The sequence below is a fragment of the Chionomys nivalis genome, chromosome 6, assembly GCF_950005125.1.
Source record: "Chionomys nivalis chromosome 6, mChiNiv1.1, whole genome shotgun sequence".
Taxonomy (NCBI): Eukaryota; Metazoa; Chordata; class Mammalia; order Rodentia; family Cricetidae; genus Chionomys; species Chionomys nivalis.
In genome coordinates, this window is record NC_080091.1 from 30,160,747 (window position 1) to 30,187,748 (window position 27,002).

Below are 27,002 nucleotides of genomic sequence, written 5' to 3' on the forward strand. Positions count from 1 at the left end.
TTCTTTTCAAGCATTTGATCACAGAAAAAAAAAAAAAAGAATTAACGCATGAGGAAATAATAGTTGTGTCCTGGATAACCCAGAATCAGTCAAGATCTGAGCCATTATGTGTTAAAACTGTAAACATAAGAAGAAAGAAGCCCTTCATTTAGCTGCAAATGTGATTATCTAAAGAAAAATCATGTTTAGAATAGTGGGAAACTTTTAACATGATTAAGAGTTAGACTTAAGGGGCTGGAGAGATAGCTCAGTGGTTAAGAGCATTGACTTCTTCCAGAGGATCCGGGTTCAGTTCTGAGCACCGACATGGCAGCTCACAACTGTCTGTAACTCAAGTTCCAGTGGATCCAATTCCCTCATACAGACGTACACGCAGGCTAAACAGCAATGTGCATTTTTAAAAAAGGGGGGGGGAGTTATACTTAAAAGCATGTGCCACAGATGGTGACACATGGCTAGAATCCATCATTAGATAGTTGAAAGCAAGAGGATAGTAAGTTTAAAGGAAGCCTCAGCTATATAATTTGTTTCAAAACAAACCAGAACCAGTAAAAATATAATACTATTCCTATTTATCAATAGGAAACAAGCATAAAATACAGTATAGAAAGAAATCCCAAGTATAAGAGTAGTAAAAATTAGAAGCTACCCAGGATGAATGAATTCAACACGATTCCCAGTGTGAAAGCACCAGAGTCTAGTGCCATAGAGCAGAAGCAGAGAACTGTGCTGATGGACGAGACGATGTACAGCAGGGAAGATGATCACATCTTCCCAAATTTGTCTTCGTCTTATTTGTGAATGCCATGAAATTCCCAGCGGAGTTTTGGGTTGTCGTGACAAAAGTTTCCTAACTCTAGCTAGAAGAGCAAGACGATAATGGCCAGGAGAAACCTGAAGAATGAAGTTGATAGGTGGCTGTGTTATGGTCAGATAGCAAGGGTTCTTAACAGAGAGGAAGTGATGTGGCTTATTCAAGGCAGGTAGAGGTAGCACTAGAACAGACATCTAGAAATGAACCATGCAAAACTAAGTACAACAGAGAAAAGTTGTGGCAGAAAGGAAATGCCTGCAACTACAACTAACTCTACCTGTAATTGGTTAAGAAGATGAATCCCATGATGCATTCTATCCTATAGTTAAGTTGAGGCCAATTAAGTAACAAAAAGTGTTGGGGGAGGAGTTATGCAATGTCTTAGTAAAGGATTGTAGCCTGAAAGCATGAAGACTCTAACTTCTCATTTATTCTTGTTACTCAAATAACCCTAAAGGAAAATGGTAAGCTTGCATATAAATGTATTTCTGTATAAATACACCAAATATCATGAAACACTGAGTGGTACTTCAGCCCAGGGAGGTGGGCGTGCAATGCATGTAACATGTGTAACATTATTGTCTTCTGTTAAAAATAAAGTATAATTCTTAAAAATAAAAAGTACAATGTCAAATAGCAAAGGTAGTCATGAGCCTGGACAGGCAGTTTGCAGAAACATCGAGCATGGTGTCTTCCTTCTGATTCTGGACACTCATTTCACACAAAAACTAAGGAAACCAACTGAGTGGAAATCAAGGAAGCCGATGCTCTGAGGGAGGTTTCGGGGAAACACGGGCACAGTCCCTCTTTCAAGTGTGTCCAAGTGCAATGTTCATCTTCCCTCTTGGCACACACACAGCACTTGGGAGTCTGTGGTGAGCAGGCCTGAGGAGTGCAGCTCTCTGGCAGTGCAGTACAAAGGCCATTCCCTTCCTGGGAGAGAGTGGATCAGCCTGTCTCCAGGCAAGCATGGAGCCCACAGGAGCATGCAGGGGGCCTTCCCAGTACTTTCCTCCAAACCACCATCTTCTCTTCCCACCCCACACCCAGAACCAAGTTCAACGTATGGGGTTATTTTTAAGAAACCTTCTTGGAATATTTGGCTGAATAGAACCAACATACTGTGCTGTTCCTTCTTGCTTCCTAATTTCTGATAGACTTTAGGGTTGCATGTATGTGGTACCCAGAGTTGCCGGCCAGTCCCTTACAAGGGGCCTAATGTATAGAGTAGATTAGCTGTGCCTTTCCTTGACCTCCTACTTCTCTCTGGCAAAGAGGATTTGTCGTTCCTGTTTGATTATCTCATTCCTAACATAAGCTGCTTATTTTTATGTGGCAGTTGCTAAAAACACTCCATGTATTTATTTCTTAGCAGCACCAACAGGAAGGGCCACACTTTCCTTTGAAAATGGCTCATTTTCTAATACTTAAAGGTACACTCAACTATTTCAAAGAACTACTTCTTCATTGTGGAAGAAAATATATAGTTTCTTGTTCTAACCATCATAAGTGTATGATTCAATTTTATTCACAGTGTTGTACACCATCATCATTATCTGTTTCAAAACTTTAACACTCCACAGAAACTCTGAGCCAATTAAGCAATAAATCCTACCTCTTGTAACCTCTAGCCCACATACTGTCTTTCTGAACTTCAAGGTTTGTCTATGTTAGCTTATATTATTGCCCCATATCTTATATTACTAAATAATATTCTGCTATGTTGACTTCATTTGCCTCTGGATAGACATTTATTTGATTTTCTTCCACCTTTGGTTCTTGTCTAAATCTCTAGATTTCAAGCCTTGTGTGTTTATACTTAGGAATGAGTGGAATTGTCAGTTTTCCTTACTTCCATCTAAAGGCCTAAGCACCTTTGTTGGAGTCAAACTATGAAAACTTAGAAGAACCATCTCTAGTTCTTTCCCCACAAACTCTCTAGTGTCTACAGTCCTTCTTCTGCACTGTGGAAAGTGAAACAGCTCTTGCCATACCAGATAATGATATTTATATGTCACAATGACTTCCATAGTATCAGATAGCATGAGAGATTATAAAGTGTTAGATTTGACAGGATTTTTTAGCTCTGTCTTCTACTTAAGTATTTATGTGACTTCTGTATTCTAAAAAAAAAATAAGTTCTAGAAATAGTGAGAACTTTCACTTCATATTTTAGTTCATCAAATCCATTTCACTAGTCTATGTGGTAGGGATTGTTACTAGGGCCATATTTATAGGGAAGAAAGAGGCCTGAGGTAGGAGCAATGTCCAGAGCTATGTGGGCTAGAGCTAGACTTGAACCCAGGCTGGTAGATTCCACCCTCTGAGTCTTTTGTGCCTCTGTTCTTTATGGCCTTCACGTTGGAACTTTGTCCTTATCCACTATTTCCCTTCATTTGTGATTCTTGGGTTTTTTGTGGCTCACACTGAGATTTTGACCATGGGCTTGGGAGCAGCTGAGAAGATGCCATTCCTACTGTCACCTCTGCACAGTGAACACTGGGCTCCCATTAATTGTGCTTCTTCCCTCCTTCCCACTTTGAAGATCATTTATCTTCATAAGGAAGATGGGAACAAAAAGGCACTGAGGAGCTTGCATTCTGTCTTTGGCTAGTGTCAAGCAAGCAGCCGACCTCTTCCTCCTGGTCCTTATTTGGAGCAGAACTGAAAAAGCCATTGTCATCCTTTGCCATTTTTCAAGTCTCGGCTATTCTGGGCCTTGCTTTGCTGATGCTCTGCCAGTTCACGCCACTCTTTTGTCTGGTCCCTTTGAGCAGATAATTGGGCTCCATTAATGTTTCATGTCTCCTTTAGCTGTCAGGATACTCAAGGTTCAGTAGAGGGCTTTATCCCAGCAACTCTTTCTGTCCCTTTGGCAGGTTTGCTTTTCATTCTGCTTGCTTGCTGAGTAGTTCTCCTGTGACTTCTATTCATTCATTCCTTCTTCCTTCATTATACAAGCGTCTATTGCTTACCAAGACCCTGTGAAACATGGGGAGGGGGGTGGCTCCCAGGGGATGCAGCAGTGAGCCTCACACACACTATTCTAACTTATCAATCATGTAGTGTGGATCATTTTGTCCAGTAAAGTCCCTCTCAAATTGAGCAGGAAACCATTTAAAAATAAATAATCTTTTCACTTAATTATGATCAGTGATGAAAGAAAATCTTCGGATTTCTTCTAGGTAGAAAATAAAAGCTCTCCAAAAATCCAATATTATTGTCCATCACATTATTCTCAGATTTTTTCCTTTTTTATTGTTTTTTTTATTGAGCTCTATATTTTTCTCTGCTCCTTGCCCTTGCTCCCCCTCCCCTTTTGCCCTCTCCCATGATCCCCATGCTCCCAATTTACTCAAGAGAGCTTGTCTTTTTCTACTTCTCAGGTAGATTAAATCCATGTATGTCTCTCTTAGGGTCCTCATTGTTGTCCAGGTTCTCTGGGATTGTGAATTGTAGGCTGGTTTTTCTTTATTCTCAGATCTTAATAAAAGTGAGAGATGGGAAAAAAAGCCCAAAACTACAACTACAATTAACCAGTATTAATACCCTCTCTCTATATTCAGGTAAAGAGAATGATATGGGAATGATTTTTTTCTGCCTATAAAAATTCTATCTGAAAGCGAGGAGGACTTACATAGAGGTTTTCAGGAAAAGGCAAAAGCCCCCTGACATTCAGAAACAGTTGTGGGGAGGCTCTAAAGTCACTTCTGTTAGCATGGGTCACATTTGCTCCACTATGAACCCTTTCTCTAAGACACTGATGGATGCTGGCCTACAGTGAATCACAGAAATGTTTGAGTGGAGTTAGAAATTGTTTGCAGTATCATCAATCAGTAGGGACCAGAGGCCAGCATCTACTGATTGCCTCATTTTCTATTTTACCACTTAAAATGTGCGTGGCTGGTCACTAGTGCCTGCTTGACTGTAGATTCAATTTTGTTTTTTTAAACTTTGAAAGGATTTGATATAATAGTTCTACAAGATGAAGTTAGCACACAGGTCCTTAACTCATCTTTTTGGCTTATTTTTAAATGTAGCCAAATATACTTTTTGTCAAATAACGAAAAGTCTGTTGCTTAGCTCATAAATTCTGTTAGGGTAGCTTACGTAGTGAATGGGTACTCCCTTCCTTCTGGCTACTACTGGAAGGACAACTAGAAGAGTTGACATTTATCAACCTGGTGGACTACCTTGTGGGGCTTTTCTAAAGAGTGGAAGAGTGGAGCTGTAGATGACCACAGTTTGACAGCTCTACCTGGGTGTTTGACTTCCCAGAAGACTACAACTTGACTAGTGGAAAATTTATTGTCTGTTTACTCGACTACCATTTAGAACCTACTGTGTGCAGACTGAATGTTGGGTGATAAGGCTAAGGTGAAAGAACTTACTTCCAGCCTTCTAGAAACTCAAGTTTAGTGACAACGGGAGATAGAGACATAAAGAATTAAAATCCAAGTTGGATGATAAAGGAACTAATGAAGGTTGTTAACATATAAAAAGGTAATATGTCCAACCTTTGACTTAGAAATGCCATAACCAAAACTGCTTACAACTTTATTTTGGCTTATGGTTCCAGGAGAGAGTCCATCATGGTAGGGGAGGTATGGCAGCAGACAGCCAGAGCAGGAAGCAGAGAAAGTAGAAAGATCGTATTTCATCCGTACACAGGAAGCAGAGAACAAGCTGAAAGTGGAGTGAGGCTATAAAACCTCAAAGCCTACTCCTGGTGATAAAATTCCTCCAGCAAGGCTACACCCCCTAAAGGCTCTGTTAAACACCCCCTCAACATTGTTACCACCTGGGGATCAAATGTTCAAATATTTGAGCCTGTGAGGGGACATTTCTCATTCATACAATTATAGAGTATTCATCAGTCTCCATTGGGGTAATTGCATGGCTCAGCCCAGTTTTCTCTACTTGGAAAAAAAAAAAAAAGTTAGAAAAATGAATACTTGACTGGTTTGGTAGGAGTATTAGAAAGTTAGGAAAATAGCCTGACCTGTGAGATGTGCCACATAGGACATGCCCCTTGTAGGTAATGAGCAAGTGATAACTCTAAAGTGTCCTCATCATTACTAGCTGCAACCCTTTAGATAAGTGCAGAGAGAGAGTAACATGTTGTTTGTTCCCTGTGTGTCTAGTCTATGAGGTCTCTGTGGAACTTGTTCCATCCATCAAGATACAGGTCTGTCATACTCTTGACTGTGAGGGAGATGGCTACTTAGTCTTGTGTATGAATTTCTCATAACGTAAAAAAGCTCCTATGAAAATCACAGCCATTCAATTAGTAACTGTCCTAATCCTTTCAGAATGTTATAATCCAGTTCCATAGCTTGAGTGGCATATAAACAACAGCAATCTTATTGCCCTCACCTGAAGACTAGAAGTTCATGATGGAGGCCTCTGCAGGTGCAGTGTCTTCCTTTTTGCTGCCTTCTGGCTGTTTGCTGTCAGTAGGTAGGGCCAATGATATTAACCCCTTTCCCAGTACATAGCCCTCCTGACCTAATCACTTACCACCGGAGGTCCCATCCACCAACAACAGCATCTGGAGTTTCAAGACATGCAAATATCCAGACCTTAGCAGGAACTCATTTCTACTATTCCCTGAGCTCAGCCCTAGAGACTGGGGTTCATTCCTCCAGGTGCACTCCAGGAGCATATATTTACCCACAGAACCCCAAGTATTCCTGCATTGCGGGCACATGAGGAGGTGGCGCTAGATGTTCTGCTCTGTCCAGCCCTAGTCTGAGTGTGCTGTCCTGGTGAAGCTGCAGCCTGGTCTCTGTCCCAGAAGCCAGCTTCTGTCTCCTGGGCTTTTTGGTTCAGGGTTCTCCTGGAATGACTTTCCACCTCTGATGCCTTAGGGCTGAGGCTCTTCTGAGAGTTGAGTGCCCTTTCTACGACTGCCTTGTCTGTAAACAGAGGTGGCGTCAACTGCTCTCTCTTAAGCACTGAGCAGACCCATGCTGGGAGGAGCGCTGGCCTCTGGAGTGTGTTTATAGACCAGGAACTTCACTCTGCCAAGAATCCCTTCATCTGGGGACACAAGCCTGTCGTACCTTCCTACTTCCCCCTAAGTGGGAGCCAGGAACCATCCCTTCTTGAGCTGACCCCTCTCAGTTGGGAACCCATGCTCACATTCCTACAGGACACACTACTCCCTGCTCCCCTGTTCAGTGCCACTTAAACTGGAATAGGTTTTAACTTCATAGGAGGAATTACTTTTCCAGAAGTTGTAAAAGAAAGTTTCATATCCTTCCCCGCTCCTTTATATTTAGCATTGTAACACTTTTCCAAAGTTTGTTGCATAAGTCTTCATTATATTTGGTAGCAGGGATATTTTTTACTGACAAGTATTACACGTTTATGGGCACTATACAATGTTTTAATACATATATCTATTTTATAATGTTTAAGTCAGGGTAAACATATCCTTCTCAAAAGATTACCCTTTGCAGTAAACATTTAAAAATATGGAATGCTTTATGAACGGTGTGGCGACAGGGAGCTTATCTGTTTATCACCATCTGTATTCTAGTGCCTTAAATGATGTCGGGTAGGTAGGATGTACCCAAATATAGAACAAGGCAGTGTAGGATAGGTGAATAGATTTTGAATTTATAGAGTTAAGTTCATGAATGTACAGTGTTCCTGTTTAATATAATGATAAAGATTCCCTAGTGTCTCATTTGGTTTTAAAACATTGACTCTTTGAGAGCTCAATACCCATGGGTGACAGACTTTTGGACCATCACCTTGATTTTCCTTTTTCGAGTCCAGTGTTTTTAGACTAATATTTTTAGGGTTGATGGAAAATGGGAACCTTCTAAAGTGACAAGTTATTTATATAGTTTCTTGTACTCAGGCTTCTGCCTGATTTATGATGTAATAGAAAAAAAAGTGGAAATTGAAATTAGAAGGTTGAAAAGAAGCAGATCAAATTGCTAAGAAAGATTGAGAGAGTTACAATTTATCTTTTCTCCTTTCTGAGTGTTATTTTGTAGATTATGCACACATACAAGGTATCTTCTGAAAGTAAAAATGGAAATTGCATGGCTGAATCTGTGCTTTTAGAATGTAATTGGCAGCTCCGGTCTTTGATTCTCATTTGGCAGGCCAAAACATTTTAGTAGTGGAAAATTCCTTTTCTGTGTTGCATGAGTCTTTGGTGCAGAATCCAAGTCATCTTAAAGAACTGGGAAGAGACTTAGTAATGCCCAGGTGCTTCCTTGTACATTGTAGGAGGATACTATAAAATCTGAGGAAGGATACTACACACTTTGCTGTAGGATGGTCATTGAACACTGGGTGCCAGTTCTTTAGTTTTAATGAATGGAATCATTGAGTAAAATAAGTAGCTTTCCTTATTTTTTTAAATGGAATTATTGTACAGTTCCCTGAAACACAGTTTTAAAAATAAATCTCACTGGAATCAAAGTATAAAGCAATTAATCATTTTCTTACTAGTTTTTGTAGTTGTTTTTAGAGGGTGGAGATGGTGTGTAGTTGCCCAGCCACCAAGTGATCTGCCTTCAACTTTGTGAGTTGCCCTAGACTTTAGCCCATGGCACTAGCTGCCCCCAGGGTATTGTGGACCCCAACTGTCTATAAGAGCAGACACACTTTCTGTTTATCTTAGTTCTGTTTATTAAGGCCCCATTGTCAGTAGAGCTTTGCACACATTATTGTGATGTCACCACGTTGAGCATCCGCTTCCTGCCACTCGCCTGAGTAGTGAACAAACATTAAATTTGTACTGAAGATTCATTCTCCTGAGGAGAAGACCCCAGGCTTACTGCAACTCACTTAAGAAACAGACAGCATTTCCCAGTGTGCTCTTGGTATAACCTGGGGAAGTTCCCACAAAGCTGGTCTCAGACACCCTAGTCCATCCTCCCTATTTACTGAAACTCATCTGACTCAGAGTTTTCCTATTCTTGTCTTACCTTCTGATTCGGGTTCTTTCTTCTTTACCTTAAGTTGAATAATTTTCTCAAGGATTCTCTATGACATTTCTCCCAAACCAAGCTTGTGTCTTCTTAGGTCATTCTAAAGTCTGGCTTGCACCATGAGCCCAGCTCTATGCTAACCACCAAGAGTAACATTCGTGTCTGTCTTGCCTCCATCTGGTCATGGAATGAGGCATGATTCAATAGGCAGTGCTGGGCAGGTTGAGAAGAAAACGGTGGTAAAAGTGGCTCTCAATTGGAAATGAAGTGATTTTAGGGGTGTGCTCCCTACAAGAATCAGGTGGGATCAAAAAGCCTAGAACAGGTGAGCTCTGGGGTATGAGTGAACAGAATCTAAGAGATCAAGGTAACATCAGGCTTTCTATGATGTCTGAGCATGGAACATGGCTCCATTCTGGCAGAGTGTTACCCTAGCAAAGTAGTACTACAAAGGCTTTAATTGACCATATTTGAGGGTATCTACAAGTCTAACTTTTAAATTGCTTTTTTTTATTGTTTTTTAAAAATCTAGGAACACTTAGAGCTGTGTGTGGGTTTGCATGCCTGTATTCCCAGTACATGGGAGACTGAGATAGGTAGCCAGACAATGTCTCAAAAAAAGGAAGGAAGGAAGGAAGGAAGGAAGGAAGGAAGGAAGGAAGGAAGGAAGGAAGGAAGGAAGGAAGGAAGGAAGGAAGGAAGGAAGGAAGGAAGGAGAAAGAAAGAGAGAGGCCATTACCCAGCTCCAGCCATAGAACTCCATCAGTTGCCACTCTGAACCCACAAATACCAGCTCTTACTCTCTGCCCCAAGATCCTGGCCACCTCACTGCCCTCTCTGTGGATGTGGCTACTTTAGGTACCTCATGGAGTGGGGTTGGATCATTAACTACTTTTTGTGTATGTGACTGCTGTTTTCACTGTACCGCCTTTTCCTTTGGGGATGAATAGTACTCTGTGTAGCTGTCCCGTGGTTCCTCCATCTATCCACCGAGGAGTATCTGAGTTGCTCCTAGGAGTGTTGAGTTGCAGTGCTCTCTGCAGATCCTCCCTTCACTTTTTTCTTGGTGTGTGTAGTTCCTCCCATTTGTGTAGATTGACTTCCCGATCCCAAAGAAACTAAGCCACACATGCCTGAGTTCCATGTGCAAAATGGGAACGTTTCCCCATGTAGATTACTGCTAGCTTGTTTATAAACACTTAATTCTATGTAAATAGTATAAGCTATACTGTGTTGTTTTAGAGGGATGTCAAAAATCATCTGTACATGTTCAATGTAGATGCATAGATTTTGTTATCTCAAATAATTTTGCTGTGATTTTTTTTATCCATGGAAAAGGCCTTCATCTGTTTTTTTAAAAAGTGAAACATAGGAAGGCCAAAGTGAATTTTAACATCTTTCATCTAGTTACTGAAGATTCTTAACAATAAAATATTAGTGAGCTCCAGCTTTCCATTCTAACATTTGTGCCATATTTAATTGATTGATTTCCACCCTTTCAGATTGGGGAATGAACTGTGATAGTTGCTCAGTGCCAAAAACTATTTTTTAACAATGAAGTCTTGTTCATTAGGTCATTGTTTTTAGATTCAAATATGTTTTTGAAGGAGTGTTGATATTCATTTCTGTCTTCAAACTTTTTAAGCAATTGCCATAAAGTAACAAATCAGAAAACACAAAGTAGCAAATATACTGATTTTTTTTTTCTGAATTGGGAAAAAGAACTATGAGAAACAGGGGGTGCTTAGAAAAGAACATGATCCTGTAGCTGGGATGACACAGAGTAGTATGTTCAGTTAACCAGGTGTTGCTGATCACACAATCAAAAAGAACAAATACATGCAGCCTCTGGCCGTGCCTGAGGGGGCTTAGATGACTTTTCCAATAAAGATCTCAAGCCTGGGAAACTGGCAGCAATGACATGGTCCGAAATGAAGAGTCAGAAACTTTTCAGATAGAATACTGTTTAAATTTTTCTTCACAGAGACTCAGTCACTGTCATTCAGACACACAAGCTTGCCTACAGCTCATCATTTCCTAACAAATGTACCTTCCCTGTAAAATCAAAAGCGCAAACAAGGCAGGCACTGAGTGCTGGAGAGGGTGTGTGAAGAAGGGACCACCATAATGGATACTTCGTATATGCATAGTGCAGATCAGACGCCTTTAAGGAGACAAAATAATTTAGTGAAGAAAACCCGGAACCACCGTTAATCTCCAGTTCGCGTAAAAAAGACACTAGATGGTGCTGTGAACCAAGAAGTGTGTTCTTCGTTAAGGTGCTAAGGTGCGCCCGGGAGTGAAACTCTCCTCGGCTCACACCTCTCCCCCACTTTTTGTCATTCCCGGATCAACACCCCTCACTTGACTTGGGAGAGACTTTTGCCAGTTATGGCTTATGAACCAAATGAGAATTTATTTGCCTGAATTTATATGCATTTCCAAACAGAACTAGCCTTGAGTTTGCTAATGACAGTGAAGCAAGAAGAGATGTGAACCTAAGATCAGATGACCTCAAGTATGTAGGGCAAAGTCCATGCCCAGCTGAGACCGGGCTCTTTAGCGAAGGGATACAGCTACCACTAAGGGTTTGATTGGCAGCCCTGTTTGTTCAGGAAATACATTCTTACAAATTGATCTGAGGTAAAATTGTGTATATAAAGACATTTCTTTTCTTCCCTCCTTTTCTCTCTGAAGTGGGTGCCCTTGTGGAAAATGGTGTTTCCTCAGGTTGACACTGAATAGACAATCTGAATGTTCATTTCCAGAAACATCAGTGCGCCTCATTCACCCACTTCCGTTCACTGGCAGAAAGCTTTTCACAAACGGCTTATTGGAGATCCACTGAGGTCACAGTATGCCAAACAGTTTAGCACACAAGGTCCCCACTGAGAAAAATACAAACTTATATAATATTAGCAAGAACTGAATGTGAGACAGGTCAGTGGGGAAAGAAAAAGAAGGAACATGATTTCAGTATATCTTACTCTATGAGCAATTGCCTACTTAAAGTTTAGAAGATTTAATTTTTAGTCTACCTTAGAATTTTGGGAAATTTAAATAAAATCCTTTCACAGTAATTTTTTTAAAAATCTAAACATTTAAGTTAGTAATTGTTCTCATAGGAACAATGGCTGTAGAATAAGCCATTTTTGAACTTTGAAATTTATTTTTATTCTGAAGATTACGGAAGGTTTGAAAAATCTGAGTATTATAGCTATATTTGATTGTTGAAGATTGTAACCTGGTAACTGGGTGTTATCAGATTAGCCTGGTATTCTTTCAAAGACCACCCAATAAAGTGTATCCAGTTAAAGAAGTTGCCAGTTCAGCAGGGAAGATAGTAATCTAGACATTATTGTCTCTCCTAATATCTTCCTGCCTTATATGAATAATATTTGTATAATGTCAGAATTGCTTTGACTTTGGCTTTACTGAAGACAACCAACCCAGGAATTTACCTGTTGATCAAAAAATAAAAGAAATAAAAAGGACAGGAGACACCAGGGACTGCCACCAGGGGTCGGCACAGCCAAAGGCTTGCAGCAAGCTCAGGGAAAAATAGCTACAAATGAAAATCTGCCAGCGTGAACCAAGCCATTTCGTTTTCTCAGAAGCTGGGAGCCCTGTTAGAGCAGGAACCATGCTGCTGTTGGGTTTCAGTAGGACCAGAGCAGTAGAATGGGGCTCAGAGTCTTATAAGCGCTCCTGTCTAAACACTTAGGAAGTAGCTCTGTGTGTAGCAACATTCAGTTCACACGGGATTCCCGTCGGTGAAATTGGGCTGGCCTGCTCCCCCCCACCACTACCACCACTATTAGTATAGTAAACTTTGTTTCATCCAGTGTTGATTCTTAATGGCCCATCAAGGTAGCAATACTCAGCTGTGGTGGAAGCATGAGTACTTAATTGTTCGGAGAGCTTAGACTAAAGCACAGTTATATGTCAACTACACCTGAGTATAGATATGTCGGGAAGCATGTATTCTAGAGCTCTCCTGGAGTCTCAGACTTGTGAACCCTGTGGTAACGTCTCTTCCCGCTGAAGTCGTCCCCTTAGCGTCCTCAGGTTTCCTCCTTTGATGTCTTGATCAAATGCTACTCTAATGGAATTCAGGCAAGGGCTTTCTTAAGAGGCATATCCTTTCAGAGTACAAAGGGACCTGCAGGTATAACCCCTAACTGCCCCACTAGAGTCTTGAATTTTTATTAGCCAGTCAAATCCTAGCTGAGCATGTGCTGTCTTATGGCCCTCAGCAATCCCCTTTGTGATGTCTTAGTTTTACAGGGATTATTACCAATTCAGCCCTTCTGTCCATTTACTATCTGGCAATAGGGTTCATAACTAATCATCCAAAACCTGTACTATATCAACATCCTCTTCCTCCTCTTTCCCTTCTCCCTGTATATAGTTCCTAGATTTCACTGACAATCTGAGTCCTTGTGTCTACCTCAATACTTCTTTCTTGGGTCCACAGCCAAGTTCCCTCCTTGACAGCACATTGCCTCTGTTCTTATTCCTGTAGTGACTACACCAAGTCAGACAACAAGGGCTCATCACCATGATTTTCAGAAGCCTGCTGTCTTGTATCTCCTATTGACTTTGGAACATAAACTGCCTATGTGTCGTTTCCACTATGCAGTTCCCATCAGGGTCTCTCCTGCAGCTACAAGCCAGGGGGATCCAAAGTTCTTCCGCTTCGGCCCAGATATTCCCACAATTGTGCCCTGTCTCCTCACCTCCCCAAAAGATACTAATTCTTACAATGCACAGTTTCTTCCCATCCCCTATATCATACCAGATATCCTCTGGTGGCCTTTACTATCTTTTGTGGTCACATCCTTTGTCTTGAGAAACAAGAGGCACCCAAGAAAGGCCACCTAAGACATTATAGTGCTGAGGAACAAAATCCTGCTGCACATATCTTCCAGATAAGCACTCTACCAAAGAACTACTTGCCCAGCCTGCCACATGAGTATGGGGAGTAGAGGGGATAGAGAGGATCTGGTATTCTAGAAAGATCTTTGAGCCCATTTTTTGCTCATAGTCCTAGTCAAACATCTAAATTTATTTTCAAATTCAAGATGTTCTCTGCTACTTATGTGATCCAGGAAAAAAAAAAAAGCAAGTGACTTTGTTTCTCAAACCTGCTTCTTGAGTTGGTAGACCAGTTGCTTGCTTTGTGTTGTATTTATGATTAAAAATAAATAAATAAAATTAAGCTACTTATTCCGTATCAAACTATTATAAAACAAATTATACTTGATTTCATCCTCACAGTCCACTAGGGATGGATATATTGTTAACTCTGTGTTAGACTTGAAGAGGCTTAGAACAGAAAATTGTAGGAGAAAGCTGAGCATGATAAACAAATTCACAAATGCCTTTTCTTGGTTCTTTTGCAATGCTTAGGAGTCCTGACCTGTTAGGGTGAACATCTTACAGTCTGTGACTTGTAGCCGCAGTTGACAACTTTAGGAAACACTGTTTCATAGCAGACTTCCTGGTATTCTGACTCTTACCGTCTTTTCGCCCCTTCTTCCTCCATGTTCCCTTAAGTTCAAGAGTTATGTTGTACATGTATTCATAGGGACTGAGTGCCCCGTGATCAGTTGTTCTCTATATTTTGACTAGATAGACTTTCTGTAATAGTCTCCATCTGTTACAAAGAGGTGAGAGCTACAGTTATCTATGGATATAAGGATTAGTAGGATGTAATTAGAAAGTGTGCTGATTTGGTAAAGTGATGATAAAATGTTTTCCTCTAAGATCCATGATGTCACTAGTCCTGAGAAATTGGGTACTAGGCATGATTTCATCCTTTTGAGCAGGCCTTAAGTTAGAGAAACTGTTGGTTGCCACCAAGATATGGGTACCACTATTGCACTGTTATATCTTAGTCATGCTGTGTTGTCTGTGGTTTTCTGTCCTGCCCAGTTCCCATAATCATTAAGTCCCAAAGAAATCACAGAGATCTACATTAGTTATAAACTGATTGACTCATTAGCTCAGGCTTCTTATTAACTCTTATAACTTATATTAGCCCATTATTCTTGTCTATGCTAGCCATATGGCTCAGTACCTTTTTCAGTGAGGCAGTCACATCTTGCTTCTTCTGTGGATGTGTCACAACTGCTGAGGAATGGGCTTCCTCCTTCCCAGAATTCTCCTGTTCTCATCATTGACCCGCCTCTACTTCCTGTCTGGTTGTCCCGCCTCTACTTCCTGCCTGGCTACTGGCCAATCAGCATTTATTTAAAATATAATTGACAGAATACAGACCACTCTCCCACACCAATGCTGGACATTGTTGTTACATTAATGGGTGCTACTTCTGGGTAAGACTGTTGGTCACTGTCTTCTTTGATAGCTTTTCTGACATTTTGGTATGATGAAAGCTAATCCTCAGGGAGCAGACTTTCAAGTGAAATCCAGCTTGGATACTCCAGGTCTAGTGTCTAAACTGAATGGTGTTTTTTTTTTTTTTTTTTTTTTTTTTTGGATTTTTCGAGACAGGATTTCTCTGTAGCTTTTTGGTTCCTGTCCTGGAACTAGCTCTTGTAGACCAGGCTGGCCTCGAACTCACAGAGATCCGCCTGCCTCTGCCTCCCGAGTGCTGGGGTTAAAGGCGTGCGCCACCACCGCCCAGCCTGAATGGTCTCTTTTGCAATAGGAACTTACCTTTAACCTCTAAAGTGCCACCAAGAGCAACTGCAATAGCCTATGTTGTTTTGAGGGTGTCTTGAACTCCCTGACCAACAACCCAAAGCGGGTTTCTCCTGCCCGGTGCTAGGGTTTTTGTTAAATATTCTCTAGCTTTTGCAAGGAGCATTGTCAGTCCAAGTGGGATAAGGTCATTTTAAACTGTATCTGTATATACATGGATTTATATTTATTGTATTAATTAATAAGTAATAGTATGATTTCATAGTATTTTTTAAATATTATTTGGTTACAGTGCCTGGTCAGCCAAAGATGAGCATCCTGGTAGAACTCTATACCCTCATTGACATTTCTTTCTTCTCTCTCTCTCTTTTATGCAGAGCATGGTTTTGGGCTTCAACTGCTAATGAACGATATTAACTCGTCCTTGGAAAGCCTTAACTCAGCTTGCAACATGCAGTCCGACACTGACACTGTGCCCCTTCTTCAGAATGGCCAGCATGCCAGCAACCAACCAGCAGCCTCGAGCTCTCGGAGCCTGCAGCCGCAGGCGTCCCCGAGGCAGAAAGTGCAGCGTTCCCAACCTGTGCATATTCTTCCTATCAGGTGGGCCCAGAGAAGGTACTGTCTGCACAGATACTACTCTCTGAGCCCTAAACGGTGATGGGAAATGGTTTTAAAATCGAGTTAAATGGGTTTCTCCCAGGAGGAAATACGGTTGTCTCCCGATAATTTGAGGAAACTGAGCCCTAACCCTTTAGCCAAAGCATGGTCCTGAGTGCTCTCTTTACTGTAGTTGTCCTACACATACAGAACAATGGTGAATTCTGGCTTATAAATTCGACATAGTGAGATATACGGCAATAGTTAATGGTAAAACCTAACAATTATAACAATAACGGAAGACGTCACATGAGTTGGTCCTACCTTTGTGGTAGTGAGGGGACACAATGTGATAAGAGAGAAGGAAGCAAGTAGAACAGGTATTGTGATATGTCAAGCTACTTTTGACAGCCTGTGGGTATATCATCAAAAATTTCAAATCATGCCTATGCCAGCTGGCCTCAAAGAACTAAAAGTGCAGCTCTCAGTGGCCCTGGGTATGCTATACAACACTGCAGCATTTGGTGTGAACTGGCTGCCTCGCTTAGCAGCTGTACATTTTCCCGAGCTCCTGCTTCACAGCAGACACCATGACCAAGTTCCTGTTCTTCAATCTGTAGACCAGCTGCAGTGTCCTCCAGGGCCTAGTCAAAAATGGACAATTCCAAACCCCAGTCATGGTTCTGTTCTGGCCTTATCCCTGGGGGATCTAACAGGAAAGCATATCTGTGCTGGCAAGAAGAGAGCCCTGGGACCTTGAGGGAACTAACTTCCTGGGAGGTGGCAGGTCTCCGAGCTGAGTTCAAGCTAGTGAGAAGGGAAGTGGAAGCAAAGAGCAGACTCTAAAAGGCTTCTGTACCTCTCCCAGCAACTGGACAGAGGAAGGTTTAGAACATACAAGAGAGGATACATTTTGGTTTGGGCAGTACAGTTCTGGCTTTGAGCACAGTGGGGCGGGAGGCAGAGGTCAACATGGTGGCAGAGAATGCACTGGTGTGAAAGCTGTCAGAAGAGCCCACAGGCCTGTAGATGATGGGGTCCCAATATGAAGAAGGATGCACTTAGTTGTGGGTACTGCTGAACAAGAAGTGGTCCTGTTCATTAAGTGTGTGACTTTTGTATGGACCAAGAGAACAGGGAAGAGTGGTAGAGAGGCTGGGTTTGTATCAACCAAAAACCAGAAGGGTAATTAGAGTGTTCAGAGAGTCCTGTAGCCACCTCTGGTTTATGAAACCCCAAAGTTGAGGAAGATAGCTCCTCCTGAGGTTCACTGCCTTTCCCTGGCCCAGTCTCAGGACTCCATGAGTTTCAGGCGTGCATGACCAAGCAGGGATGATGAGCTCTTAGTACAAGCCTCTCCTGCCTCTCTGGGAATTCACAGATGTGTATGCAGTGGACTGTGCTGGGATTACTGCCCAGCCTTTGTCCAGATGGAGTTCTAGTGGCTGTACTTTCTCAGCACTGCCTATTCTGGAATGTTCTACTCCCCCTTGTTTCCAGAAACTTCTAAAAGGGTTTTCTGGTCTGACAGTTTAAGTTTTTGTCAGCCTCAGTAACCATCTCCCCCTAAGTGGGTCCTCTGTCCTAGGAGGTGGTGAGCAATGCTGGCTCCTAATCAGCTGCCTCTCAGAATTTCTGCATTTTGTTATATTCATGGGTGAACTGACCTTCTCACCCACTTCTGTTTCATTTCTTTGTGAGTTTTTCCTAGGTTCAAGGGTCTACTGGCAGCCTTGAGAGTGCCCCAGCATGAAGGAGCCTTCTTACAACCCAGAGGAGGAAGGGCCCAAGGGTGGGTCAGAAGGAGGGTAATGCCAGAGAACCTGGCTTCTGATGAGAATTCATTTGTTGGCTGCAACATTTCAGCTTCAGGTTCTAGCTAAACTTGCCATTTCTGTGATGTCAGTGGTGCCTCTGAGCAGTAAGATGGCAGCAGTGACTATTGCAAAGTGACAGGCTTTGCCTGCTTGCTCCTCTCTTGGATGCATGTGAGACCTTTTCTCTTGCCGTCAAGTGAGACTTGTTTTAAATGGTGAGAACAGGATTGACCATGCTCTGTAAAGTGACACATCTGTTGAGCAATGAGCACTGGACTCCATAAAGTTTCTCTCTTATCAACTGGAATCATTCTCACCCAAGTCCTCTGAGTTTGTCCTTTGGGGTCATTCTCAAAGCCCAGGCTCATAGCAGAGATAGGCAGGGAAGGGAGGGTTTGCTCTCCAGCCTGCTTTCTTATGTAGTGGTTCTCAGCCTTCCTGACACTGTGATCCTTTAATACAGTTCCTCATGTTGTGGTGACCCCAGTTCTGTTGCTACTTCATAACTGTAATTTTGCTACTTTTATGAATCAAAATGTAAATATCTGATATGCAGGATGTCTGACATGACCCACAGGTTGAAAACCACTACCCTAAAGTGTCATGATGGGTGCTGAGTGCACACTATGGATGGGTTCTCAGTGGTTGTCACAGGCTAATTGATGGAGCAGGAGGAAGGCTCAGAAGAGGGAGTGAGACTTCTCGGGTGCATGATCCAGGCAAGGTTTTAGAAGCACGGCCACCTCCACCTCCCAGGTCCTGGCAGTTTTGTAGCCATCTTGACATCCCCAAATCTCAGTTGCTCTCCTCAGACACTTTTGTTTGTAGCCTCAGGGGCATACTCTTTTAATGTGGCCCTCTGTGACAGATATTGCTTTCATCTTTGCATAATGCCCCTTAAATTTGCTTCTGGGCAGTATCTGTGAAATATTATAGCATTTTAAAAAATTAATGAAGTTAAAATTTTTAATTATAAATTTTCAAAACACCCTAATAAAGAAGGAGACTTTTGTGAGCTGCTGGGCCATCAGAAACAGCCCTGTCTGGTTCTGTAGATCAAAGATGCTGAGGCTGCGGCTGTTACAGGAAGAGAGGATTTGTTAACAGTAAAAATAAGCCTTCTGCCACATCATCAAGCTGGTATAGGAACGACTTTCCCATGTTTCACAACACAGATGTCCTTCCTGCCTCAGGAGATCTGGTCTCTTAAAAGTCAGTGCATCATTTCCCAGTCCACACAAAATGGCTTAGATAGATCTTCCTTTGAAGTTAGACATTGGTTGGTAAGGCCAATGGTCACATAGTGAGTTTTCAAGTAGCAGTTCTCCCAAAAAGGCTCATGGACCAAAGATCTTATCAGATTATAAAAATATTAAAAAATTATTTGAAGATAATATACAAAAGGTGTGCTTAAATAAGAGGAGGACCAGGCCTGCCTAGCACACCATGAGTGGACCAGATTCTGCCTCTCCCGAAAAAAAGGCTCTACATACTGATCATGTCCCCTTGCATGTGGGTGGATGGGAGGATGGGTGGATGGGAGGGTGGGTGGATGGGAGGATGGGAGGGTGGGTGAGTGGGAGGATGGGAGGGTGGGAGGATGGAAGGTGGGTGGGTGGGTGGATAGATAGATGGATATGTGAGTGAGTGGATGGGTGGAATGAAGTGTTTCTCCAAGAAACCCTAGGAAATGTGGTCAGGAAGTCACTAGCAGGACTCTACAAAGAAAAGCATTGGGCAGTTTGCATCGTTCTACCTTTGACTTTGAACTTCGTTTCTGTGCTATTTTCATGATTATACCCAATTCCTCCTCCATTTCCTTATGGTGTCTCAAGTGAGCTTTGGATTTTTCAAAGGAGGAAAGGAAGGAGAGGTGACCCTGGAGAAGTGCCAAGGAGTACAGAGGAAATGTTGAATCGGTAAGGACACTCCGAAAAGATAGCTCCATGAAACGTTGATTTCCAGTTTAGTACTAACCACCTTTCTGCACAGCTTGATCATTTCCACAGCTCAGATGAGGAAACGTGAAGCCTCCTCTAGGATTAGACATGTGTTTATTTCAAAGGCTTTGCCAAGTCCTGTTCTCATGAAGCTGCCTTACTCACAAAACCTTTTTACATATGGGGTACATGTTGAACAAATGACCAACAGAGCATCATGTACCGAGCAGCAAAATATAGGTAGTGTAGTAGACACTTTTAAAGTGTCGCTGGCAGCAGTGGCGCACGCCTTTAATTCCAGCACTCAAGAGGCAGAAACAGGCAGATCTCTGTGAGTTCAAGGCCAGCCTGGTCTACAAAGAGAGTACCAGGATAGCCAAGGCTACATGAGAAACCCTGTCTTAAAAAAAAAATTAATGAATAAATAAAATAAAGTATCTGAACACTCAGAATTGATAGCCATTCTCTGCAATATTTTCATGTTACAGAACAGAAACTGTATTCACTAACTAGCAGCTCCCCTCTCTCCTCTGCAGCTCCCCCGCTCTCCTCTGCCCCTGGAAACTACCACTCTGTTTTCTGAATTCTACTAACTTGAATGTCCTCCACAAGTGGAATCTTTCAGTATATGTCCTTCTGTTCCTGTATTATTTCTCAGCATAATTTCCTTAAAGTTCACTCAATTTATAGTGTATGTCAGAATATCTTGCCTTTATTTTTTGGATAATTCTCTTTTTAAGGCTACATATTTCATCAGAAGGATGCACCACATTTTGCTATCCTATTCATTCATGGCTGGACAGGTGGGTTACTTCCCAATTTTGTCCATTGTGAATAATGCTATCATGAACACGAATATGCGAGCGAGCATCTACAGAAATCTACATTCCTTTCTCTGGGGCATAGATGCAGCAGCAGCTGTGCTAAGATGCATTGGGATGGCACATGTTAACCCATGTTTGCCTCCTTCCTTGCAGGCGTCTTCAGGAGGAAGACCAACAATTCAGAACTTCATCTCTTCCAGCTATCCCTAACCCATTCCCGGAGCTCTGTGGAGGGGCTGGGAGCCCTCCAGCTGCTGCTCCGAGCTCCTTACCTCCTCCTCCAAGCCAGCCCCCTACCAAGCAGGTGAGTGGGCCTTAGCTGCAGCACAGTGGTGCATTTCTTTGCAGAGAAAGGTGGAAAGTTTTGAGATTGCTCCTTTGGGTTAATACTGAGTTTTTGTCTCTCTTAATTGATTGGTCAAAATTCAACTCACTAAGGTAGGAGCAATTTGTAGGTAGGGCATAGATTTGTACAATTTCACTTGTTTATGAGGGGCGGCATGTGTGCCTTGGTGCATGTGTGGAGTCAGAGGACAGTTTTCAGGGGTCGGTTCTCTCCTTCCACTATGTGGGTCCTAGAGGACCAAACTTGGTATCCAAGTGTCTTTAGCCTCTCACCAGGCTGAGGAATGCATCATTGTGTTTCAAAGATACCTAACTGTGAGTTTTGTTTTGTTTATTAATTGTTTATTAATTAATTTGTTTATTAATTAGTGATTTGATGATTGCAGAAGAATTTGGCTCTTTAAAAGAAATTGTGCAACCAGGTCATCCTGGTCACCCAGCCCTTCTGCTATGGTATGGCCGGGCCTTCCTGTGAACCTCCTCTTTGGTACAGGATACAGTCAGAGTTTCCATCTTGAGATCTGAACTTTGAATGTGGCCTGCTCACAGCCAAGGAATGGCCACTTGACCCAGGAGATAATTACTGCCCTTTTAAAACTTAAGTTTCTCTTTTGAAGTGGTACTGTGAAGTAGAGATCTAGTTACTGCCCCTGTGTGAGAAACTGCCCAGTGACAGCCACTCAGCTTATCAGAGACACTGACAAGGGGAATCTTGGCGTCTCAGACTCCCTGAGCAGTGGGCTGGGGACAAGATGGTCTGGGGCTCTGCAGGATACCACATCCTCCCGCAGTGTGGGAAGGGAGTGACTATAACAGAGACAGCAGCTTTCTGTTCTGAGCTGCACTTGTGCTGCTGCCGTGCTCACTTACTGCTCAGGTCGGCCCTGGGAATTCAGTTCAAGTGTCACTGTCTCCTACCGTGGGGGAAACTGAGGCCGGTATCAGCATAGACTTGTGTCTGACCCGCCTTCCAGGCCCAGAGTCCTCACAGGCTTCTTTCAAACAAATCGCAGTTTAAAGGGTTCTGTGCTTTCCTGCTTGCCCACCTCCACTGTTCCCTGGTACAGGGAGCCAGCGAGCCCAAGTCTCTGTAGTCTGGTGGCACACAGCACCAGGCTCTGTTCTAATATCCGCTGGCTTTAGAACACTGCTCCCCCTGAGCGCCTCTCAAGCCGCCCACATTACAGCACTGTCAGACTTAGAAGGTGAGGTCAGTGTTCCTTGTCTGGGAGCCAGCACTATCCTGGCTTCCGCACATGGTCACATGCTGAAGTGCATCTGGGCTGTCTACCTCCCTGGTGACCTTCTGCCTTGAGTAAGGATCCTGATGAGCGTGTATAGTTTGTCCCCGAGGTTGTTTACAAGTTTCCTGTCCTGAAGTAGACCACAAAAGTACTGTCTGGCCCTCGCCTTGGCTGGCAAGAAAATGAGCCTCCTCCCCACCGATTGTCCAAATTTGTAAGAATAAGGAAACCCGGGAATTTTGCCTGCTTGTGTTTTTCTTGGGATCAGAACTGGCTCCTCATGAGAACAGTGCACTGGCGTGTTTGTCGTCAGATTCCTCAAGCCGACTGGGACCAGTGGGAGCAGGGAGGGTGTTTCTCACTTGTGGAAGGCCGTTGTTCTTCGTGGCTGTTTTCATTTTGCATTTATTCTTTGATAACCTCGTGCAAGTAAATTGTGTGTTTTGATCATTATCCCTCATTACCTTCTTTAATCTTCCCCAAAAGCCCCATCCTACTTTCATGACTTTGTTGTTAATTTTTTTTTATTAAATTTATTTAGTTAGTGGGGGGCTCATATGTACTACATACAGTGAGTGTGGAGATCCAAGGGCAACGTGAAGGACTCAGTTCTCTTCTCTCAGGTGGATTCTGTGGATCAAACTCAGTTCCTCAGACTGGATCACAGGTGCCTTTACCTGCAGAGCTAGCTCACCAACCTTCTTGTTTTTATTATGACCCATTGAGTTTTATTAAGGGTCAAGGTTATTTACTGCACATGGACAACTTATTAGTGGCTACACCACTGAAGAAAGTGGCATGCTCCCCCCCCATAACTGGGGCTTTTGTTATCTTATTAACTGGATTTGTTCTTTAAATTTTTTATGCATGTATATAATGCATCCCGATGACTCTCATCCTCCTCCCTCTTACCTCCGCCCCACCCCCTCCTCTTCCTGCAGATCTCTTTGTCACGTCTCTGTTTTGTTTTGTGACCCACCAAGTTTAACCAGGGCTGTGTGTATGACTGCGGGATTGGGATGATGTTTTCACCTGAGAGAAGGGCTGTTAATCATCTTTGTGAACTTGAGCCTCACTAAAGTTCTGCGGTGCCTTCTGGGAGTGAGTACCAGGCTACCAGTGGGTACCTGCTGGACCATGAGTCCTGAGTCTGCTGTTAGCTGCGAGTTCTGGGGGTGATAGTATTGCTTGAGTTCCATTTGGGTCCCACTTCTTATTGCTTATTTATTTGTCATTTCTTATGCAGTCAAAGGACATAGTGTTGGGAGCAGAGCCCAACCAGGCATTCTAAAGCATCATAAAATAGACAGTATAAATAGACAGTATTTTTGGTTTATCCTGCCTGGGAAAAGTTGCCTCATTTTCTGGAAAAATGGTAGGAAAAGAAGGCAATGTAGAGCTCTTGAAAAAGTACAAAGCCACAGGGATGCTCAGAAGAAAAGGTAGAGCTGTTAATTAAATAACAGTCGGAAGATGAAAATCACTCTTGCCTTTAGAGCAAAGCATGCTTAAGTCCTGTGTAGGTGAGGGAGTGACTTTCCTGCCCAAGGGGTTTTTCAGTGGCTGCTTAGTGGAGCAAGAGTGGCTAGTCATAGATGTTTAGACCCCAGCACTGCTAGGGGTAGACTGGTTGCTTATCAAAGACAGCAGACTCCCTAAGTGCCTGTTCCTCAGAAGATGAGGGTGTGAGTGGACCCCCTCCCTCATTGGGACAACTCCGTGAGTCAGTCACAGTGGCCACATACTAAACACCAAAGACCACTCTGCATCCTTTTGGGGGATCCCAGAGGGCACATCAGCCACCAGGGTAGTGGCTGTGCTATGGCTGAAGTTTTGGCAGATGCTATGCCACAGGAGTCTTCAGTTCACCTAGGTCATCTTCATGGATGGCAGATATGACAGTGCTTCCTTCCCATAAGTACCTCTGATCCTTTGACTTGGGGACACTGAAAATGACCAAGAGTGAAAGCTTACAATTGGAGATTACCATGTTGAAACCCAAACCCGCTATGGTACTTTGTCCCTTCACCAGTAGGGCTTGACAGCTTCCGTGCTCCCAGGCTCTGCTCCCCATCCTGCACGGGGACTGTGATGGTAGTGTAGGGCGGTCTAAACCCAGCTCATTACCATCTCCAGACACCCACTGTTCTGAGTACAGCTTGTCTAGGGTGCTGTGGACTCAGCAGCCTAGTAACAGACCATTGTTTGGAGGGGCATAAGAGACCCATATCACTGAAGGCTGCCATAGTTGCCGATGACAGTGGTCGTAACATGGCTGCTGGATTTATGGATTTCCAAGCTGTCTCAGCCACTGTCAGGATATATTTAGCTGCAGAAAGCCAAACCTGGCTGGCTTCCTTCATGAGGACACTTAACTTTCATGGGATAGAATATCTGGGGCAGAAAGCCGAAGCTGCCCTGGCCTTGTTCTGTGTTGTGGAACTTGCACACTGTCTCTGCAGCTGGTGCTAGTGTGACCAAAGTAGGGACTGTCATTCAGCAGCAACCTTTCCACCACAGTCGGTGAGCCAGGTGCTTGGACACATGTAGTGGTAAAAGGGGAAACTGAGGGACTGACTATATGAGGTCTCCTGATGAATAGAGTTGTGACTGGCTTGTACTATTCAAGTCTGCTGAGATAGATGGGGGATCAAAGGAATTCAAAGCTCATCTGATTTGTGCTAGGTAGTGCTGTAGCCAGGACCTTTTCTGAATTCCTAACAAGCTCAGCAATGGCAGGCTTCTCTTCCTTTCAACCAGTGGAGTTTCCTGTGACCACATAATGACTCGTTAGAGCATATTTTTCCATTTGCTGTTTAAACACAATTAGTCTCATATTGTGCCCCATCATTAATGGGGCATAAATATTGTCTCAACTCCAATCAGTTCTTTTTTCTTTGCTTAAGTTTAAAAATTAATTTTCTGGAACTAAATTAATAGCCTTACATAGGATTCCACTTCTGCGTTTACTAATGACCAAAGTGGGGTCTTCTGAGGCTTCAGCTGCCATTCACTGTGTCCCGCTTAGTGTCGTGGGCAAATCTAACCCTGGCCACCATGTGAAGGGTAGTCTATCATCATTCCCCAAGAGCCTCAACCCACATTCCCTAGTCCTCCTGCTCTTAGTGTCTCCGTGGTTTGTTGTGTCGTCTTTTTCTGGTACCTTCTGGGATCAGAAGTATCAGGACCTAGACCTCACTGAGGTTTAGCTTTAGTTCTGGGACCCTTGCATAAGGCAGATTGTGGCTGCTTAAAGAAGTCCTGGGCTATAAGTCTTGGGCTATAGCAGGTTTAGAGCAGAGACAGAGATGCCCATCCCCAGTGAGACAGAAACAATGCCAGCATCTCATGACAGCCTAGCATAAGACATACATCAGCTTATCCCATTTAAAAATAAAATCCTTTGTTGGGCACACCCATCCCTTTTTCCTCTGACCTGCTGCTCACTCACAGCTCTCCAGGGAGGTCCTGCCTGGTGGCCTGCCAGCCTAGTGTGTGGAGGGTGAGCCCTAACCTCATGCATTAGGACAGGACTAGTGATTGCTTCTAAGCAACAGCACCTCCGAAGGCCTCAGTTCCCTGTCTATCGGAGAGGGCCAGCATCATTGATCCTAGCCTCTTAGACCACTTGTGAAAGTAATTCAGCACATGGAAAGTGTAGGCACAGGACAACTGCTTCTATATTTAATAAATACCTAATGCCAAAGCTGCCACTATGGGTGCTTGCTTCATCCTCATCTCCTGTGGAATAGAATAGACCACCAGAGGCATGCTCAAATGTCAGATGAGGTCCTTGAAGGGCAAGGAGGCCTTGCACAGTCAGTAACTAAAGTGTCATAAGAACAGAATTCATATCTAAGGCCACACACTTGTAAGCCTTTGTGCAAACAAGGTGCCACAAGTCCCACGTGGCAAAAACACCTCTGAGCAAACTGAACATTGATATAGCTAGGAGCATCTATGAATTTACCAAAGGCAATCAGGTAAAAAACACCACCTGAGGCTGAGGATTTAGCTTTGTGGTACAGCATTTGTCTAGTGCAGGGCTCTGGGTTGGAAAACACATAACTCCATAGTTAGGGAAATCTTGTATTTTCTCCCACGTTCTTGGGAGTTCACATTTCCTGCTTGGTTTTAGAGGACCCAAAAAAGTTAGTAAGGAAAACTCAAGTTAATCTAGAGCCTTTTGAAGTTTAAAAAAGAGAAAAACATTTCATATCTTTTAAATATTTATTAAATATTCTATACTTTAAAAATACTTACATAGAAACAGTTCCCACTGAGCCTATTCTGGATATGGTGCTGAATTGCCCAAGATAAAATCATGAGGGCTGCCATGACTGTCACAGTTGATTGGTGGTGTTGCTAAGTCCTCAGAACCCTGAGCATTATGGCCCCTGGAGCCAGAGAATAATCCCTACTGCCTGGACGACGTGATGGTACCTTCATGTCTCTGTTCGCCTCTGAACAAATGATGCAATCACAGCAGGGAGTCGTGACCTGGAGCAGACCATGTGCTTGGCTAAAAATGAGACAGGAAATCATCCCAGGAATCTCATGTGAAATCCCAGCCTAGTGTTTCTCTGCACTATAAATATCTTATATAAATTCTATAAATTTGAGAAGCCGGACTGATTACTACAGCCTCAGATCTCTCTTATCTTGAAAGAGTACTGCAAACATGAGCCTTTAACTTTTATCTTTTTGTGGAAAGAACCACCGTACTCTAGCCGCAGAAGTGAGTCTGTGCTTTGCCTACATATGGACCTGCACGATAAGATCCTTCTGCAGAATCAG

General features: G+C 43.0%; 1 protein-coding gene across 6 annotated transcripts in view; it reads left to right on the forward strand.

Moving 5' to 3' along the window:
• The window catches only part of Grb10 (growth factor receptor bound protein 10), a 121,078-nt gene that overhangs the window by 61,435 nt on the left and 32,641 nt on the right, over positions 1-27,002 (forward strand). For 3 of the 6 annotated variants that reach the window (XM_057771519.1, XM_057771514.1, XM_057771520.1), the window contains exons 3-5: positions 15,813-16,053; positions 19,688-19,771; positions 20,770-20,920. In XM_057771519.1, coding sequence (XP_057627502.1) covers positions 15,839-16,053; positions 19,688-19,771; positions 20,770-20,920 — 450 coding nt within the window. In that variant the 5' untranslated portion in view covers positions 15,813-15,838. The remainder of the gene's footprint in view (positions 1-15,812; positions 16,054-19,687; positions 19,772-20,769; positions 20,921-27,002) is intronic. The other 3 variants (XM_057771516.1, XM_057771517.1, XM_057771518.1) reach the window with 3 other exon arrangements.